The sequence below is a fragment of the Pseudophryne corroboree genome, chromosome 2, assembly GCF_028390025.1.
Source record: "Pseudophryne corroboree isolate aPseCor3 chromosome 2, aPseCor3.hap2, whole genome shotgun sequence".
In the NCBI taxonomy this organism is placed as follows: domain Eukaryota; kingdom Metazoa; phylum Chordata; class Amphibia; order Anura; family Myobatrachidae; genus Pseudophryne; species Pseudophryne corroboree.
The window spans coordinates 863,010,969-863,029,212 of NC_086445.1; the positions used below are offsets into that span (position 1 = coordinate 863,010,969).

The 18,244-nt window shown below is 46.1% G+C and overlaps 1 protein-coding gene across 7 annotated transcripts in view; it reads right to left on the minus strand.

The window, feature by feature from the left end:
• SPECC1 (sperm antigen with calponin homology and coiled-coil domains 1) overlaps positions 1-18,244 on the minus strand; it is a 1,059,948-nt gene that overhangs the window by 920,396 nt on the left and 121,308 nt on the right. For 2 of the 7 annotated variants that reach the window (XM_063955883.1, XM_063955882.1), the window contains exon 1: positions 1,913-1,991. The exons of 4 other annotated variants lie outside the window; for them this stretch is intronic. In XM_063955883.1, the coding sequence (XP_063811953.1) occupies positions 1,913-1,945 (33 nt within the window). In that variant the 5' untranslated portion in view covers positions 1,946-1,991. Of the gene's footprint in view, positions 1-1,912; positions 1,992-18,244 lie in introns of those variants that run through there. One more of the 7 variants, XM_063955875.1, reaches the window with a different exon arrangement.

Consider the following 18,244-nt stretch of genomic DNA (forward strand, 5'->3'; position numbering starts at 1 on the left):
GTCGACTGGGACACACATCGTTCTGATGTGTACCCAGCCTTAGACTGATTCATGGGCGTAACAATAGTATGCAAGAGGTGACATTGCTATGGATCATAGACGCTTAGGGCCTGGACACAGGTTATAAAGTTGCATATTAATTTCCCAGATTTGCCTGCTAAGCAATTTGGTCTGATCCACTGCTCTGCCTGAATTGTGTGACATTACATTTTCAGTGAGAGGTGTGTAGTGTATGTTATAATTGGGGCACCATAATGTGGCATCATTTGAACTGGAGGCCACTGCAATGTGTCATAATCTGATCTGCTCATGGAGGGCACTATAATGTTACATAATAAGAACTGGGGCACTTTAATGTGGCACAATATGAAATGGAGGCACTGTAGTGTGGCACAATATGAACAGGGGGCACTGTAATGTGGCATAATATGAACTGGAGACACTGTATGTCATAATGTCAATTGGGATACTGTGTGGCATAATGTGTGCTGGCAGTCCTACAATGTGCCGTCATGTAAATTAGCGGAATAATATTAACTAGGGCACTAATATGGTTCAGAAAATGAGTAACTATTGTGGGGCATAAAATTAACAACTGCTGCGAAGAGGTGTTTCTCATGAATCACTGGGACAGGGGACCCATCAATATGTTGCAACGGGGCCCACAAAGTTCTAGTTACAACCCTGGACTGTGGTGTTAGGCTGCAAGGCCAGTCAGCTGAGAGCAATCCCCTAAGAGTAGAAAGGCTGAGGGCATAGGAAGAACACCCAAGACAGAAGGGAATGAGATTCAGGTGACAGCGATTTACGAAAGCCCAGGGAAGCTGATAGTCAGGCCCGCCATTAAGGGGGGGACATTGGGAACTCCAGTCCCGGGTCCTGACTGAGAGGGGCCCGGATAGCAGCAGTGAGGATCGACAGGGGCCAGGCCAGCTGCCTGCGCACCGGCAGGGCAGGCAGCCACAGAGGTACACAGAGCTGCGGCTGTATTCTTTTTATAGAGCCAGCCGTGAGACAATCAGAGCTCACGGACCGGCAGCTACTCGACACCTCCTGATTGGTAAATAATAACACCCATAACATGGGATTTACAAAATAAATGATATGCAAAACGTACTTACTGTACTTTTTATAAATGAATATACCTGTATCTATAATCAATACAAATTAACAAAAACAACACGTGGATGGAAGATGACAGGCTAAATCCAATAGCCTGCGAGAAGCAGGAAATGCAGAATTTTGTGCGAGTCTGCCGGATTTTTAAAGTGTCAATCATATACACGGCCAAACCAGGTTGTATATTATTGCCACTTTAAATATCCAGCCAGACTCGCACGAAATCCCACACTTCCTGCTTCTCGCAGGCTATTTCAGTTAGCCCGTCATCTTTCTTGCCTGTATTTACCTTTGAAAACTGGAAAATAAAACAGAAAATATATACCGTATATAAAATATATAAAAATTTAAAAAAAAAAACAATCTAAGAAATTAAATAAAAAAATAAATATACACGGTGAGGAAAATCTACTGTGTATAATTGAAGCTTAGTAATAAATTCCAACACAGAAACTCTTTAGGAGAACTTTGCAAAGAAACCCAAACAAAAAAAACAGATTCTTAAAAGAACAGCCAAACGAAAAATGAAAAATGTCATCTGTCTGTACAGTAGTAAAATCTGACATGCCACATGGATGGGTACGCAGCTTATTAATTGCCAGTTAAATATGCTGCTATTTTTAGTCGTTCTGTGCGAGGAGGAAGATTTTGTCCTCAGCCACATCTGCCGAATAGGAAACCTCTATCCATCTGCCTCCAAATGACTTTTAGACATGTTAAACGCTGACTCTTCAGTGAACACTTTTCATATCATGTAGACCGGTATAAAAGAATATAGACTTGAAATACTTACAGATATTTGTTGTGGGATATTATATATGCTCATATAGGAATTGCTCTGGTCTTCTTGCTGTCAGCATGTGTACCCAGACTGAGTCATTTAGTGTTTCTCTTCTTCGTTCGGAGGAAAACCACAGTTCAGTAAGAAGCAGGCTGCTTGAGCAATGATTCACATACGGAAGCAAGCTGGCTTCACTAGTTCTCTGGCACTCAAAGGCGTACACAGGCAGACAGGCTGATGTAGGAAAAACAGAATATGCCTTTTCTCAAGCCTAAGGCACCACAAGGAGCTCGTAGTGCCATACAAAGTCTATGGGGCCGATTCAGAGTTAATCATAGATGTGCTAAAAAACAACAACCCATCATCTACGATCAATTACTCTGACATGCGGGGGGACGCTCAGCACAGGGCAAGTCCGCACCGCATGCCGGGTCCAGTAACACCCCTCCTCCCCCCACAGACATGTGAGAGATTCGCACAGCGGTGATGTCACGCAGCCGCCGCAGCCCACCCCGCAAACGGTCCGGACACACCTGCATTGTCCAGACTGCACCCCCCCCCCAACGCAGCCGCAACGCCCCCTCCCGCCCCATGACCGCCTCTGCCTGCCAATCAGGCAAGGCGATCGCACAAGTGAGATGCCGTCGCATCTGTGCGCCTGCTGCGTATGTGCACACTTCACAGGGCTTCAGCCTGCAACCGCTGCCATATCAGCGTCCAGGTCTGAATCGGCCCCTATATCAGTGTGATTCATAGGTCTAATTCTGAGTTGGGAATGAAGCATACTTGCCGACATTTTGACTGCCTCATCTAGGAGAAGGCAACCAGGTCGGCGCAGCAGGGGGCGTGGCCAGACAGGGGGGTGTTATGGGGAAAATATTATTCTCTTTGGGGCGTTGCAGTGAGATTGCGTTATTGTGGCACCGCCCCCACTATACTATGCCGAGATTACTGGCATAGTGGAGCAGGAAGCGGTCCACGATGATGCGATTCAGAGTGAATTGCGTCATCGGCACCCTCGCTGTGGGGGATATGTGCTGCTTCTAGGGGGTGCGCGGGCTTGACTGCCGGTCAAGAGACTTGCCAACTTTTCCCGGGAGCCTCCCGGACATTCCAGGAGTGTAGGCAATTATGGAATAAAGAAAGAAAGAGCAAGTAACTGTGCACCTTGGTAAAACCATGCTACACTGCAGGTGGGGCAGATTTATCATTTGCACAGTTTTAGATTTGGGTGGGGTGTGTCCAAACTCAAATCTAAATTGCAGTGTAAAAATTAAGCTAACATTTGGGGGCTACATGCAAAAGCAGCCAGTATTTACCCTGGATGCAAAAAATAAAAAAGTACTGTATTTGCACCTCTTGCAGTGTAACATGGAGAATTATGTACTAAGGGCCTAATTCTAATGTCAGCAGGAGAAGCTGCCGTCCAGAAATGAAAAGAGACGCCCACTGGAACCATTGCAAACTAATTCGCAATTGCATACACATTCGCACACTACACACATAAATGAGGAACATCAGTGTTAAGAGTAGGCCTATGGCCACCCAGACTGGACACAGCAGCAGCAATGCAGGCACCATGGTTTTGCATGTATGAGCGTGCAGCTGATAGAAGAAGATACATAAATGTACATAATACGCCTGCGTTTTTCCAACCACTCCTTTAGTACCTCCAAACGGTCACTTCCTGTCAATCACTACTTCATGAAATCCTCATTGCGAGCGAGATCCCAACGGCAGCTATATATATGCGTATTGCAATCACAGCACATGCGCAGTCAACTGATAATTGCTCTGTTGCGTGAACATCGGCCATTGCGTACAAACATGAAAAAGGCCCTGAGTGGAGTAAAGAGTGATATTGGATTTTCCCTAGAGTTTTGCAGTCTGCACTAACTAGATGTGTGATCTTCGCACTGCCGTAGTCTCCTATGGCAGTGCTAAGTAAAACAGCTAAACAGATGTTACTACGCTGTCTGGTTACTTACCAACTCCAGTCTTCTCCAGCACTGGCATTGCGTCCTTATGATGCAATTATCTGCCTCCTGTTTGAGCTAATAATGCCATCTTGCAAAGAGTCTAGGCATCGTCTCTGCTCCCGGGTGGCTGTGGGGCAGAGCAGTCACACAGGTGCCTAGGTCAAGCAGCTGAAAGCCTATGGGGCGAATGCACAGACAACTAGCAGGAGGCGGACAGTAACTGTAAGGACACAGCAGATGGCCTCTTTGGCAGCAGCTTTCATAGTACACAGCATGGTAGCAAAAACAGCTTTCATTCCATGGTAAATGGGCTAGTCCATAGACCCCATGCTTTGTCCAGGTGGATTTATTTGCTCTTTCTTGCTTTATTCCCAACTCAGAATCAGGCACTATATCAACATGAAGATTCTACAGCAGTTTTAGGCAACACGTGTCTCTCCGTCCTATAGCTGGCAAAGCATGAGTTGTTGTTCCTTACTAGCTGAGTAGCCATCGGTCCAATACAATAACACAGTGTCTGTATCTGTTTGACATTCTGGTTTTTAAAAAGTGTTTCTACTTGGCTCCAGTGTTAGTTTACAGTACTCATAGATGCAAACTAACTCCACTTCTCAGGGCCACGTTCAGGTTTTACTGCTTTGCCCTTAGAAAGTTTTCATCCAGAGAATTTTTAATGTGCATTGAAATGTCAGTATATGACAGTAAAAGTACAGATAAAGCAATATTTATTGCAGCATTTAGTTCACAAGTCTCTGCAATTAGCACCAATTAGATTAGTTCATTATCATACTTCTACAGTGAGCCACTGTGACCTCCCCGCAAGAGTGCAACACAAACAACATCTGTAGGATAACTGATTTAGAAGGGACAATCCTCCTAATGGCTAGGAATGTTGTTAAGTAAATCCTGCTCACTGTCAGTTGTCAGGGCCTTTTTAGGGGTGGTTGGGTGGGAAGGAAGGTTGGTTGGGGGTTGACCTAGCAGGGCATGCTCTCACATGTAGTGACCACATTGAGTGCCAGTTGTCCTGATTGGCTCTGGACTACGCTGGAAGGTCTGGTGGTATGTTTTTACTTTCTCCAATACGTTCACACTTCTGTATATGGCATAAGAAGACCTATGAGAGTCTTCACTCAACACAGAACTCAGTTGGATCAAATCCCTACTTACTTCTCGACATTCCCAATGGGAAATTCAAGGCCTTGATTTGTGCAAACCAATGCCCCGTGCAAGGCCTATATCGTCCCATGAGACTATGCTTATTATCCAAGTTAATGGGACTGCTGGGAAATAAGAACAGATGGATAGAATGACAATAGAAATGCATACTGCAACATCACAATATCAAAAGTAGAGACATGTTCATGGACAACAATTTGGAAGAATTTTGTAGAAATCTTTCAAATCAGTGACTGTCTCTAGAAATTAGGAACAGATGGCAACTATGTGCTGTTCATTCTAAACAAACATTGCTCTGCTCCACTAGCACAATGCACATGTTGAGGGGAAAACTGGAAGAAAAGAGCTCTCTGTCTCCAGCATTATGACTTGTGATGCAGAGCAGCAAAGTATGTTTTTCACTCTGGAAACCTGGATCGAAGATCCAGCTGCTTGTAAAGCTGTGACCAGATCATCACAGCTGCGAGAGTCATCATAGAGGCCCAACTGCAGCTAAAAGAGCATTGGGGCAATAAGCTAGCATTTTAACAGTGCGAAAGGTAAAACTTGCAATAAATAGCCACCTGCTAGAGAGAGCAGTTATATACACATAAAACACAAGTTATGTACATAAATAGATTCAAACACTCCACGGCATGAGAGTGGTGGGTCTTGTTATGACACATATTGATTATACTGGGATAAGTTCCGTTACTCCAATAAATTCTTGTTTTTGAGATTTATTGTGTAGTACTGATAATCTTATGTTGTGATATTGCCGCCTGTATTGACAAATTGGCCCAATATTATTACATGTTGGGTCTCAAGAGATGAGCACTGTAAAACAGTAACAAATCTGACATTGAATGTTGGGAGATGTAGTTCCAACAATGATCTTAAGGTAACATGGGCCCTCATTCGGATCCCGAAGGATCTGTGGCACATGCCGCAAAGTACTGATGGTTTGTGCTTTGCACATGCGCCGGACCCATACGGCACTTGTGCAGTACGGAACTGTGACGGCGTAAGCCATCAGAATGTCAGTGATTGACAGTCATGCCATTCAAGGGCGGCGACAACCTCCGTTTCTTAAAACGGAGGAATGTCACCGGTAGGGAGGCCAATCCCAGGCCGTTTTTTTTCAATCCCGGAACTCGGGATTGAAAAACGGTCAATCCTGGGATACCCGGGATTGACTAGGGTTAAAAAATAAATAAATAAATAAAAATAAGATTTTAAACCTACCGGTAAATCTATTTCTCCTAGTCCGTAGAGGATGCTGGGGACTCCGTAAGGACCATGGGGTATAGACGGGCTCCGCAGGAGATAGGGCACCTAAAAAGAACTTTGACTATGGGTGTGCACTGGCTCCTCCCTCTATGCCCCTCCTCCAGACCTCAGTTAGATCTTGTGCCCAGAGGAGATGGACAATACAAGGCAGGATTTAGCAATCCAAGGGCAAGATTCATACCAGCCCACACCAATCATACCATGTAACCTGAAACATACATAACCGGTTAACAGTATGAACAAAAACAACAGTAACGGTCCTAGACCGATGTCAACTGTAACATAACCCTTATGTAAGCAACAACTATATACAAGTCTTGCAGAGTTTCCGCACTGGGACGGGCGCCCAGCATCCTCTATGGACTAGGAGAAATAGATTTACCGGTAGGTTTAAAATCTTATTTTCTCTTACGTCCTAGAGGATGCTGGGGACTCCGTAAGGACCATGGGGTTTATACCAAAGCATCCAATCGGGCGGGAGAGTGCGTATGACTCTGCAGCACCGACCGAGCAAACGCTAGGTCCTCATCAGCCAGGGTATCAAACTTGTAGAATTTAGCAAAAGTGTTTGACCCCGACCAAGTCGCCGCTCGGCAAAGCTGTAATGCCGAGACGCCTCGGGCAGCCGCCCAAGAAGAGCCCACCTTCCTAGTGGAATGGGCTTTAACCGAATTTGGTACCGGCAATCCAGCCGTAGAATGAGCCTGCTGAATCGTATTACAGATCCAGCGAGCAATAGTCTGCTTCGAAGCAGGTGCACCAATCTTATTAGCAGCATACAGGTCAAACAGAGCCTCTGTTTTCCTAATTTTAGCCGTTCTGGCTATATAAATCTTTAAGGCCCTGACTACATCCAGGTATCTGGAATCCTCCAGGTCACTTGTAGCCACAGGCACCACAATAGGTTGATTCATATGGAATGAAGAAACCACTTTAGGCAAAAATTGCGGACGTGTCCTCAATTCAGCTCGATCCACATGAAAAATCAAGTAGGGGCTTTTGTGTGACAAAGCCGCCAATTCAGACACTAGCCTTGCTGATGCCAAGGCCAACAGCATGACCACCTTCCAGGTAAGAAATTTCAACTCATCCTTGGTAAGCGGTTCAAACCAGTGTGATTTTAAGAACTGCAACACCACGTTCAAGTCCCATGGTGCCACTGGAGGCCCAAAAGGGGGCTGGATGTGCAGCACTCCCTTTACAAAAGTCTGGACTTCTGGAAGAGAAGCCAATTCCTTCTGAAAGAAAATCGAGAGGGCCAAAATCTGTACCTTAACAGAGCCTAATTTCAGGCCCATATCCACTCCTGTCTGTAGGAAGTGGAGAAAACGACCCAGATGAAAATCTTCCGTAGGCGCATTCATGGACTCACACCAAGACACATACTTTCGCCAGATACGGTGATAATGTTTTACTGTCACCTCCTTCCTAGCCTTTATTAAAGTAGGGATGACCTCTTCCGGAATCCCCTTTTTCGCTAGGATTCGGCGTTCAACCGCCATGCCGTCAAACGTAACCGCGGTAAGTCTTGAAATACACAGGTCTTCCCTGAGAGGAAGAGGCTAGGGATCTCCTGTGAGCATCTCTTGTAGATCCGAGTACCAGGCCCTTCGAGGCCAGTCTGGGACAACGAGTATCGTCTGTACTCTTCTTCGTCTTATGATCTTCAACACTTTTGTGATGAGAGGAAGAGGAGGAAACACGTAGACCGATTTGAACACCCACGGTGTTACCAAAGCGTCTACTGCTACTGCCTGAGGGTCCCGAGACCTGGCACAATACCTCCGAAGCTTTTTGTTGAGGCGTGACGCCATCATGTCTATTTGAGGAGTTCCCCAAAGACGCGTTACGTCTGCAAAGACTTCTTGATGAAGTCCCCACTCTCCTGGATGGAGATCGTGTCTGCTGAGGAAGTCTGCTTCCCAGTTGTCCACTCCCGGAATGAAGACAGCCGACAGAGCGCTTACATGATTTTCCGCCCAGCGAAGGATCCTTGTGGCTTCCGCCATCGCGACTCTGCTTCGTGTCCCGCCTTGGCGGTTCACATGAGCCACTGCTGTGACATTGTCTGATTGAATCAGAACCGGTAGGTTTCGAAGAAAACTCTCCACTTGTCGAAGGCCGTTGTAAATGGCCCTGAGTTCCAACAGATTGATGTGTAGACAGGACTCCTGGTCTGACCAAAGACCCTGACATTTTATTTTTATTTTTTTTTCCTTGTGTGACCGCTCCCCATCCTCGGAGGCTCGCGTCTGTGGTAACCAGGATCCAATCCTGAATTCCGAACCTGCGACCCTCCAGGAGGTGAGCACTTTGCAACCACCACAGGAGGGACACTCTGGCCCCTGAGGACAGAGTTATTTTCCGATGTAAGTGCTGATGGGACCCAGACCACTTGTCCAGAAGGTCCCATTGAAAAGTCCTTGCATGGAACCTTCTGAAGGGAATCGCCTCGTAGGCCGCCACAATTTTTCCCAGAACTCGAGTGCATTGGTGAACTGACACCCTTCTCGGTTTTAGCAGGTCTCTGACCATGTTCTGGATGTCCTGGGCTTTCTCTATTGGGAGGAAGACCTTCATTTGTTCCGTATCCAGTATCATACCTAGGAACTGTAGTCGAGTTGTCGGAATCAACTGTGACTTCGGTAGATTTAGAATCCAACCGTGTTGCTGGAGCACTCTCAGAGAGAGCGCCACACTGCTCAGCAATTTCTCCCTTGATCTCGCTTTTATCAGGAGATCGTCCAAGTATGGGATAATTGTGACTCCATGCTTGCGCAGGACCACCATCATTTCCGCCATTATCTTGGTGAAAATCCTCGTGGCCGTGGAGAGTCCAAACGGCAACGTCTGAAATTGGTAATGACAATCCTGTACAGCGAATCTCAGGTATTCCTGATGGGGGGCATATATGGGGACATGAAGGTACGCATCCTTTATGTCCAGAGACACCATAAACTCCCCTTCCTCCATGTTGGCTATTATCGCTCTGAGAGATTCCATTTTGAATTTGAATCTTTTTATGTACAGGTTTAGGGATTTCAGATTGAAAATAGGTCTGAACGAACGTCCGGTTTCGGGACCACAAATAGGGTTGAGTAGTAACCTCTTCCCTGCTGGTGCAGGGGAACCTTGATTATCACTTGCTGTATACACAGCGTCTGAATTGCAGCTAACACTATATCCCTTTCCGATGTGGAAGCTGGTAGGGCCGATTTGAAAAATCGGCGCGGGGGCACCTCCTCGAATTCCAATTTGTAACCCTGTGAAACTATTTCCAACACCCAGGGATTCAGGGCTGAACTGACCCAGGCCTGACTGAAAAGTCGAAGACGTGCCACCACCGGTGCGGACTCCCTCAGGGGAGCCCCAGCGTCATGCTGTGGGTTTTGGAGCAGCCGGGGAGGACTTTTGTTCCTGGGCACCTGCCGAAGCAGGTGCTCTTTTGCCTCTGCCCTTACCTCTGGCGAGGAAAGAGGATCCCCGACCTCTTCTGGACTTGTGCGACCGAAAGGACTGCATCTGATAGGGTGTTACTTTCTTTTGCTGTTGGGGAATATATGGTAAAAAATTTGATTTACCTGCTGTAGCTGTGGAAACCAGGTCCGTCAGCCCATCCCCAAACAATACATCACCCTAATAGGGTAGTACTTCCATATGTTTTTTGGAATCCGCATCACCCGTCCATTGGCGAGTCCATAAGGATCTTCTCGCTGAGATAGACATGGCATTGGCCCTAGAAGCAATCCAATGTCCCTTTGAGCATCCCTCATAAATAAGACTGCGTCTTTTATATGGGCTAGAGTTAAGAATATAGTATCCTTATCCATATTATCAAATTGATCTGTCAGCTCATCTGTCCAAGCTGCAATTGCGCTACACACCCATGCCGACGCAATTGTTGGCCTCAGCACAGCACCTGTATGAGAATAAATACACTTTAAGGTAGTTTCTTGCCTGCGATCTGCAGGGTCCTTAAGGGCCGCTGTGTCAGGAGACGGTAGCGCCACTTTCTTGGACAGGCGCGTCAGGGCCTTGTCCACAGTGGGGGGTGATTCCCAAATCTCCCTGTCCTGCTTAGGGAAGGGGTATGCCATACAAATTCTTTTGGGGATCTGCGGTCTCTTTTCCGGAGTCTCCCAAGCTTTTCCAAAGAATTCATTTAATTCATGAGATGTGGGAAAGTTAATAATCTGTTTCTTTTCCTTAAACATGTGTACCCTTGTGTCGGGGACCGAGGGTTCATCCTCAATATGCAACACATCCCTTATTGCCACAATCATACACTGAATGGTTTTAGTCACCCTAGGGTGCAATTTTACTTCGTCATAGTCGACACTGGAATCAGAATCCGTGTCGGTAGTAGTCTCTTGTGTTAAGGGACGCTTTTGAAACCCCGACGGGCCCTGTGAGTTGGTCCAATCCGAGGATTGACCCCCTGATGTCTCCCCTAATTCAGCCTTATCAAGCCTTTTATGTAAAGATGCCACACTTGCATTCAACATATGCCACATGTCCATCCAATCCGGAGTCGGCACAACCGACGGGGACACACCACTCATTTGCTCCACCTCCTCCTTGGAGAAGCCTTCCGCCTCAGACATGTCGACACGCACGTACCGACACCCCACACACACAGGGATTAACCTATAAGGGGACAAAACCCCAACCAGGCCCTAAGGAGAGACAGAGAGAGAGTATGCCAGCACACACCAGCGCTTAAAAACACTGGAAAAAATATGACCAGATAGCGCTTTTCTATATATAATATACCAATTCCCACTCACTGCGCCGCTAATGTGCCCCCCTCCTCTTTTTTCCAGCCTGTGAAGTTCAGCAGGGGAGAGACCAGGGAGCCAGCGTTTTCCTCATGCAGCTTCTGTGGAGAAAATGGCGCTGGTTAGTGCTGAGGATCAAGCCCCGCCCACCCGACGGCGGGCTTCGGTCCCAGTGATTTTTCAATTAAAATGGCGGGGATCATAGATTTACTGCCTCCGCAGCCTAATCAATCTGCATGTGCCCAAATGTGAGGTTTATTGCTGCCCAGGGCGCCCCCTGCGCCCTGCACCCTTCAGTGCTGCTCTGTGTGTGTGTGACTGGGAGCAATGGCGCGCAGCTTAACGCTGCGCGCCTTACCTCATGAAGATCTGATGTCTTCTGCCGCCTAAGATGTCTTCTGCCTTCTCATCCGGCTTCTATCTTCGGCATCTGTGAGGAGGACGGCGGCGCGGCTCCGGGACGAACCCCAGGTGAGACCTGTGTTCCGACTCCCTCTGGAGCTAATGGTGTCCAGTAGCCTTAGAAGCAGTGCCCAACTTGACAAGCCAGCTCTGCTTCTCTCTCCTCGGTCCCACGATGCAAGGAGCCTGTTGCCAACAGGACTCCCTGAAAATAAAAAACCTAACAAAATTCTTCTTCAACAGAAAACTCTGGAGAGCTCTCTGCAGTGCACCCATTCTCCTCTGGGCACAAGATCTAACTGAGGTCTGGAAGAGGGGCATAGAGGGAGGAGCCAGTGCACACCCATAGTCAAAGTTCTTTTTAGGTGCCCTATCTCCTGCAGAGCCCGTCTATACCCCATGGTCCTTACAGAGTCCCCAGCATCCTCTAGGACGTAAGAGAAAATACTTATCCTCCTCAGTTCCGGCTTTCGGTGGGTCCAGGCGGCAGGCATCGGTTCTGCCGGTGGGTCCAGTCAGCAGGCGGCGGGTGTGGCCGGCAGGCTATGAGTATGGGCAGCAGGAGGCAGGTGTGGCCGGTGGCGAGGCTTGCGCTGTACAGCGTAACCTCTACCACCATGTCACGCTGCGCAGTGCATACAGTCGCACAGCCGGAGGCAGGGGGAGCCGGGCAGCATCTGAGCCGTATGCTGAACTGGGTCAGATGCTGCACAGCTTTTAAAAAAAAAAAAAAGCATTGGCCCGAATCCCGGGATTGGAGCTTCAACTGAAGCTCCAATCCCGGGATTCAATCCTGGACAATTTTAGGCCAAAATCCCGGGATCGCCAAGATCCCGGGATTGGACATCATAGTCAACGGGATTATGGTGAAGGCAAGAGGCCAGATATTTATTGCCCTCTGTATAGCAAATGCAGCGGTGGCTTGCGTGACCCCATAGGTCACACAGCCATGACCCCATGGGTCACGCAGCCGACCAATGGTGTCAGAGATGATTGATACTGCACCCTAGGATGCAGTTTGGATCAGTAATGCTGCATTACCATGCTAGAGCTATCGCTGCTACTTCTATGTACGCAGCACATCTCCAACAACATCTGAATGAGGGCCATTGTGAATTCCAAGAAACACATCTCCACATTACATCATCCCAGAATGTCCAAATCATAATAACAATAGATCCCAACACACTAATGTCAAGTGGACAACAGAAGCATCTAATAGCCTCAGTCTGGCAACGTACTGATGAATGGAAGCAACAATAAGTTTCAACAGCTACTGGAAACAATAGGATAACTATACATGAGGCACACATGTAAAATTATAAAATAGACACTTATGAGAAAACAGTTAGGACCTATGGTTGATTATACCTAGTACATAGAAACACATACTGTATGTAAATAGGTGGAAAAACCATCTGTCTCATTGTAGCCATTTACCAAGCACTGGAAATGTGTCTAAATCAGTGGTTTCCAAACTTTTTTGAATCACAGCGCCCTAGAATATCAGAATTTTTTTCACGGCACCCCTAGGCCAAAAATTTCTTATTGAGAAATTTAGAAAGAAATATTACATTAAGTAGATCGCGTTTATATGTCATCCTTAGGGTCAGTTGTGTGGTGAGGGACAAGATTTGCTTCTGTTTGGCTATATAGTTTATGACTGGCAGCCACCAGCACTGGTTTTGCCTATTATATTGACCATGAATAATTTGAATTGGTCCTGGACCACCAACCCAGAGCACCCCTGCAAGTGTTCCCAGGCACCCCAGGGAGCCACGGCACACAGTTTGGGAACCTCTGGTCTAAATGATTGATTTACATTGATGGAAATCATTTCAATATTCAGTAGAGTTTCAAGTAAAACAGATTTCTGATTCTCCCAAGCATGTAACGTCAGCATTCCACTGTACAGTATATACCAGGTCAAGAACATAGGAGGGGATTCTCACAAAGCAAAAGTTATGACATTACCAAAACTACTGATAGAAAAAGATGAAAATATTAAGTTCAAAATAATTTATATTATAAAGAACTTATCATATGCAGTATAACATCAGGGTTGGACCCTGCGTTTGTCTCAGTTTGCACAAAAGCACCCAGGGGTAAGTTTATTAAAAATTGCGTCTGGCCAAGTTTGCATTCTCGGACGTGTTTGGTAATTTTTTTCAAACTCTGAGATTTACTAAAGCTAAACACAGTAAAATCACAAACTGTACTGCATGACAAGACTGTATCTGCAAATAGAAGTCAATACACCACTGAACCAATTTGAAAGTACTTTCTATAGAAAAGGATAGAACACGGAAATTTACAAAGAATCGTGTTTATAAACACAGAGGAAACTCGGAACAAAATACACTTTTCAAATAGACCTGCCTGTGACCAGCGTGTTTGGAGAAGCCTACACTATCACAGTGATCTGTGTAATGCTCCTGCGCGTAAAAGTAAAAAAAGCATTGAGCTTGGTCATAAAAATAAGGAGAAACATTTAGGTAGAGGTCCCCCATATTTTAAAAGAGCTAGTACAGGGCTCAACTAGCAGGTGGTAATGCCACAGCCAGGGGACACACTTGACGGTTCCCCTCGGCCAAAGAAATAAAAACACAACTAGTCAGCCCAGGCCGGGGAATCCTAGGGAAGTGAGGTCCCCCCTCTTGAGTATGGCATCAAGTATATCTTCCTGCTAGCTGAGCCTGTTGCTGGTTTTTAAAATACGGGGGAACTCTATGCAACCTTTTACCCGTATTTTTAGGTCCAGGGCCGTCTCAAAGAGCCCTGTGCGGGATGGATGTGGATCATCAAATCGACAGTGTCTAGGTCGACAATGTTTAGGTTGACCACTATAGGTCGACAGTCACTAGGTCGACATGGTTTCTAGGTCGACATGTGCTAGGTCAACAGGTCAACATGAGTTTTTGTTTGTTTGTTTTTGTGTCGTTTTCTGCGTTCAGTGACCGGGAAGCTGAATAAGTGCACCGTGTCCCCTCGCATGGCTCGCTTCGATCGCCATGCTTCGGGCAAGGTGCCTCGCTCCGCTGCCGCTTCACTCGGCACAGATTACCATTCCAATCGTAGTCCACGTGGATCGTTAGGTATGAAAAAAGTTCAAAAAAATAAAAAAAATATTGAAAAACTCATGTCGACTTAGCACATGTCGACCTTCAAACCCTGTTGACCTGTGACTGTCGACCTATAGTGGTCGACCTAAACATTGTCAACCTAGACAGTGTCGATCTTCAGACCGGATCCCGTGGGGGATATGCTTTTGAGGGAACCCCACACATTTTTTTTTTTACCGATTTTAACTTTCTTTACTTTTATGCAAAGATTAGTGTGATCTATGCAGGCTTCTCCAAACATACTGATCACAGGTGGCATAACCGACATTTATGATAACAAAACTTGTTCTACTACGTATCATCAGGTGTAATTCATTGTAAGCTCATTATCATGTTCCCCTCCTCAATGTCTGACCTACATCTTCAGCACAGTAGAGATCCCTTTACATCAAAGCACACTACAGTCCTACTGTACAGCTACACTTATGCTGCGACATGACACATGGAAAGGTCCTTGGGCATGTACAGGAACATACACACACATATTCTATCCAGATGTTCTGATTCCCGTCTCTTCAAGACAAACGTTCCTGTTTTCTTGAAATCTGAGTCCAATCCCTTGCCAGTGATAATGGCAACCTTCGCCATACTCCATATCATATCTTTTACAGAATATATAATGCCACTGGTAAAGGTAACACAATAAGGGCAATATTTACTAAACTTCGATTTCCATCAATCAAAAATATGAGAAAATCGATCTGAACTTTTATGTGTTTCCACTAAAACCCACATGTACTAACATTTCAAAAGCAACATAAAAAATCATCTGCAAGTACATGTGTGTTATAGCCCCTGAAACACAATGGGGGAAATTCAATTAAACGCGCTATAGCACCGTGAACGACCGAGTGCCCAGAGCTATTCAATTAGCTGCAGATTTCTGCTTGCAACCTCCTGACAAAACTAGAACCGTGATGTGAGTTGGGGGCTTACATTCCGCGCTAACAGCATAGTACCCAGCAGTTGGAAAATGCCACTTTCCATGACTAAACAGCATTTTTTAGGCATGGTAAATTGCATCGTCCGACTTAAGTGTGCAACGAGATGTGGCTAATTAAATAGCTCCAGGCACTCATTCCTGGCGCAATTCAATAGCGCATTTGATTGAATCCCCCCCAATATTGATTTTGAACGATTCACACGAAATTACATAGATGAAAATATACCCCTGGGGCATAGTTATGTAATAATTAAGCCTTGGCAGATGTATAAGTAAGGATACAAGAGACTGAACATGCTGCAACTCTGCTGTATTCTACTGTATTTAGTATACTGTACTAGTTTTCTGTTGGGAAAACAGGACAGGAACATATGGAAAATTATTTTCCTGAGAACCTCTTACTCTGAAGGCTATGGAAACTTATAATGCTAAATTGTTTAATCATTGTGTACATCCTAATCCTAATTTGTACAATATATGATTGAGAAAACCCTATTTTTTTATTTTTAAAGAGAACATGTATAGACGATGAGGTCATTTCCACTTAATGTTGACGAAATTCCTCTGCGTTGGAGAACAGTCATTTTTGCTGTCCAAATAAATTACTGTGAGTGGTCCTAATTATATGACTAATAATTGATTCTTATTTTTCTTTGTCAAATACAAGCACATTCATCTAAATAAATAGATATGATTAGTAAAGTGGAAAACAAAACTTCAATACTTGGTTACACATTTGTTAGTCTGAAGTAAAAAGGAGATTTATGGTAGACTTACCATGGTTAAATCTCTTTCTGCGAGGTACACTGGGTTCCACAGGGAATACATCGGGGTGTAGAGTTGGATCTTGATCCGAAGCACCAACAGGCTAAAGGTTTGACTGCTCCCAGGATGCATTGCATGGCCTCCTCTATAACCCCACCTCCGTGCACAGGAGCTCAGTTTCGTTAACCAGTCCAATGCAGTAGCAGGTAAAAGAGAAGGCAGATGTTAATCAGATAGAACCACATTCTCACGACACGAGAAGGGACCAGCGGCTAATGCCATACAAACCCAAAGAAGCTAAGTGCGTCAGGGTGGGTGCCCTGTGGAACCCAGTGTACCTTGCAGAAAAAGAGATTTGACCATGGTAACTCTACCATAAATCTCCCTTTCTGCAGCGGGGTACACTGGGATTCCACAGGGAACACATCGGGGATGTCCAAAAGCAGTTCCTCAAGGGAGGGGACGCACCTTAGCGGAAATGAGAACCCGGCGTCCAAAGGAAGCATCCTGGGAGGCAGAAGTATCAGGCATAAAACCTAATGAACGTATTCACTGAGGACCACGTAGCTGCCTAACACAATTGTTCTGCGGACTTGCCACGGCGGGCCGCTCAAGAAGGTCAAACAGACTGTAGAATGGGCCTAAATAGCAGCAGGAGCCGGTAGCCCGGCCTGCACATAAGCTTGCGCAATCACCAGTCTAATCCATCTGGCTAAGGTTTGCTTGTTCGCAGGCCAGCCACGTTTGTGAAAACCAAAAAGCACAAAGAGTATCTGACCTCCTAACAGAGCAGTCCTCTCCACATAAATACGGAGTGCTCATACCACATCAAAGGACCGCTCTGTGGAGGACAAGTCAGAAGGCCGGAACCAAAATTTCTTGGTTAAGGTGAAAAGATGACACCACTTTATGCAAATACCCTGGGCAAGTTCTAAGAACCGCCCAGTCACAGTGAAATATCAGAAAAGGAGGACGGCAGTACAATGCACCTAAGTCCGAAACCCTTCTAGCAGAGGCAATAGCCAGCAAAAAGCAGACCTTGGCAGTGAGCCATTTAAGGTCCACCGTCTCAAGAGGTTCAAAAGGAGACTCTTGCAGGGCAGTCAGGACAACAGACAAATCCCATGGAGCCACAGGAGGGACATAAGGAGGATGAATTTGCAATACGCCCGGAGTGAATGTATGAATATCATGAATAGATGCAATTTTCCGCTGAAACCACACCGACAAGGCAGATATATGAACCTTAAGGGAGGCCAGACGAAGTCCTAAGTCCAGGCCTTGTTGCAAAAAAGCCAAAAGCCTGAAAGTACTAAACTTGTAAGCATCGTAATTCTTAGCAGCACACCAGGTGAAAGTAAGAATTCCAGACCCTATAATAAATCCGTGCAGAATCCAATTTGCATGCCTTTAGCATAGTTTGGATAACCGCCTCGGAAAATCCTTCGGATCTTAGGAGTGAAGCTTCAGTAGCCACGTCGTCAAAGCCAGTCTGGCCAGGTCCGGGTAGACACAAGGGTCCTGAACGAGGAGGTCTGGGCGTTGAGGAAGTAGAAGAGGACACTCTATCGACAGACCCTGTAGGTCTGAGAACCAATGCCGTCTGGGCCACGATGAAGCGACTAGAAGTAGTATTCCTCCTTCTTGCTTGAACTTCCGCAGAACCCTGGGCAGGAGTGACACTGGAGGGAACACGTAGGGCAGCCGAAAGTTCCATGGAATTGCCGGTGCGTCCACGAACGCTGCTTTAGGATCCCTTGTCCTTGATCCGAAGACCGGAACTTTGTGATTGTGTCGAGATGCCATCAGGTCTACATCTGGTAGGTCCCACTTGTCCACTAGGAGTTGAAAGACTTCCGGATGAAGACTCCACTCTCCTGCGTGCACGTCCTGATGACTGGGGAAAT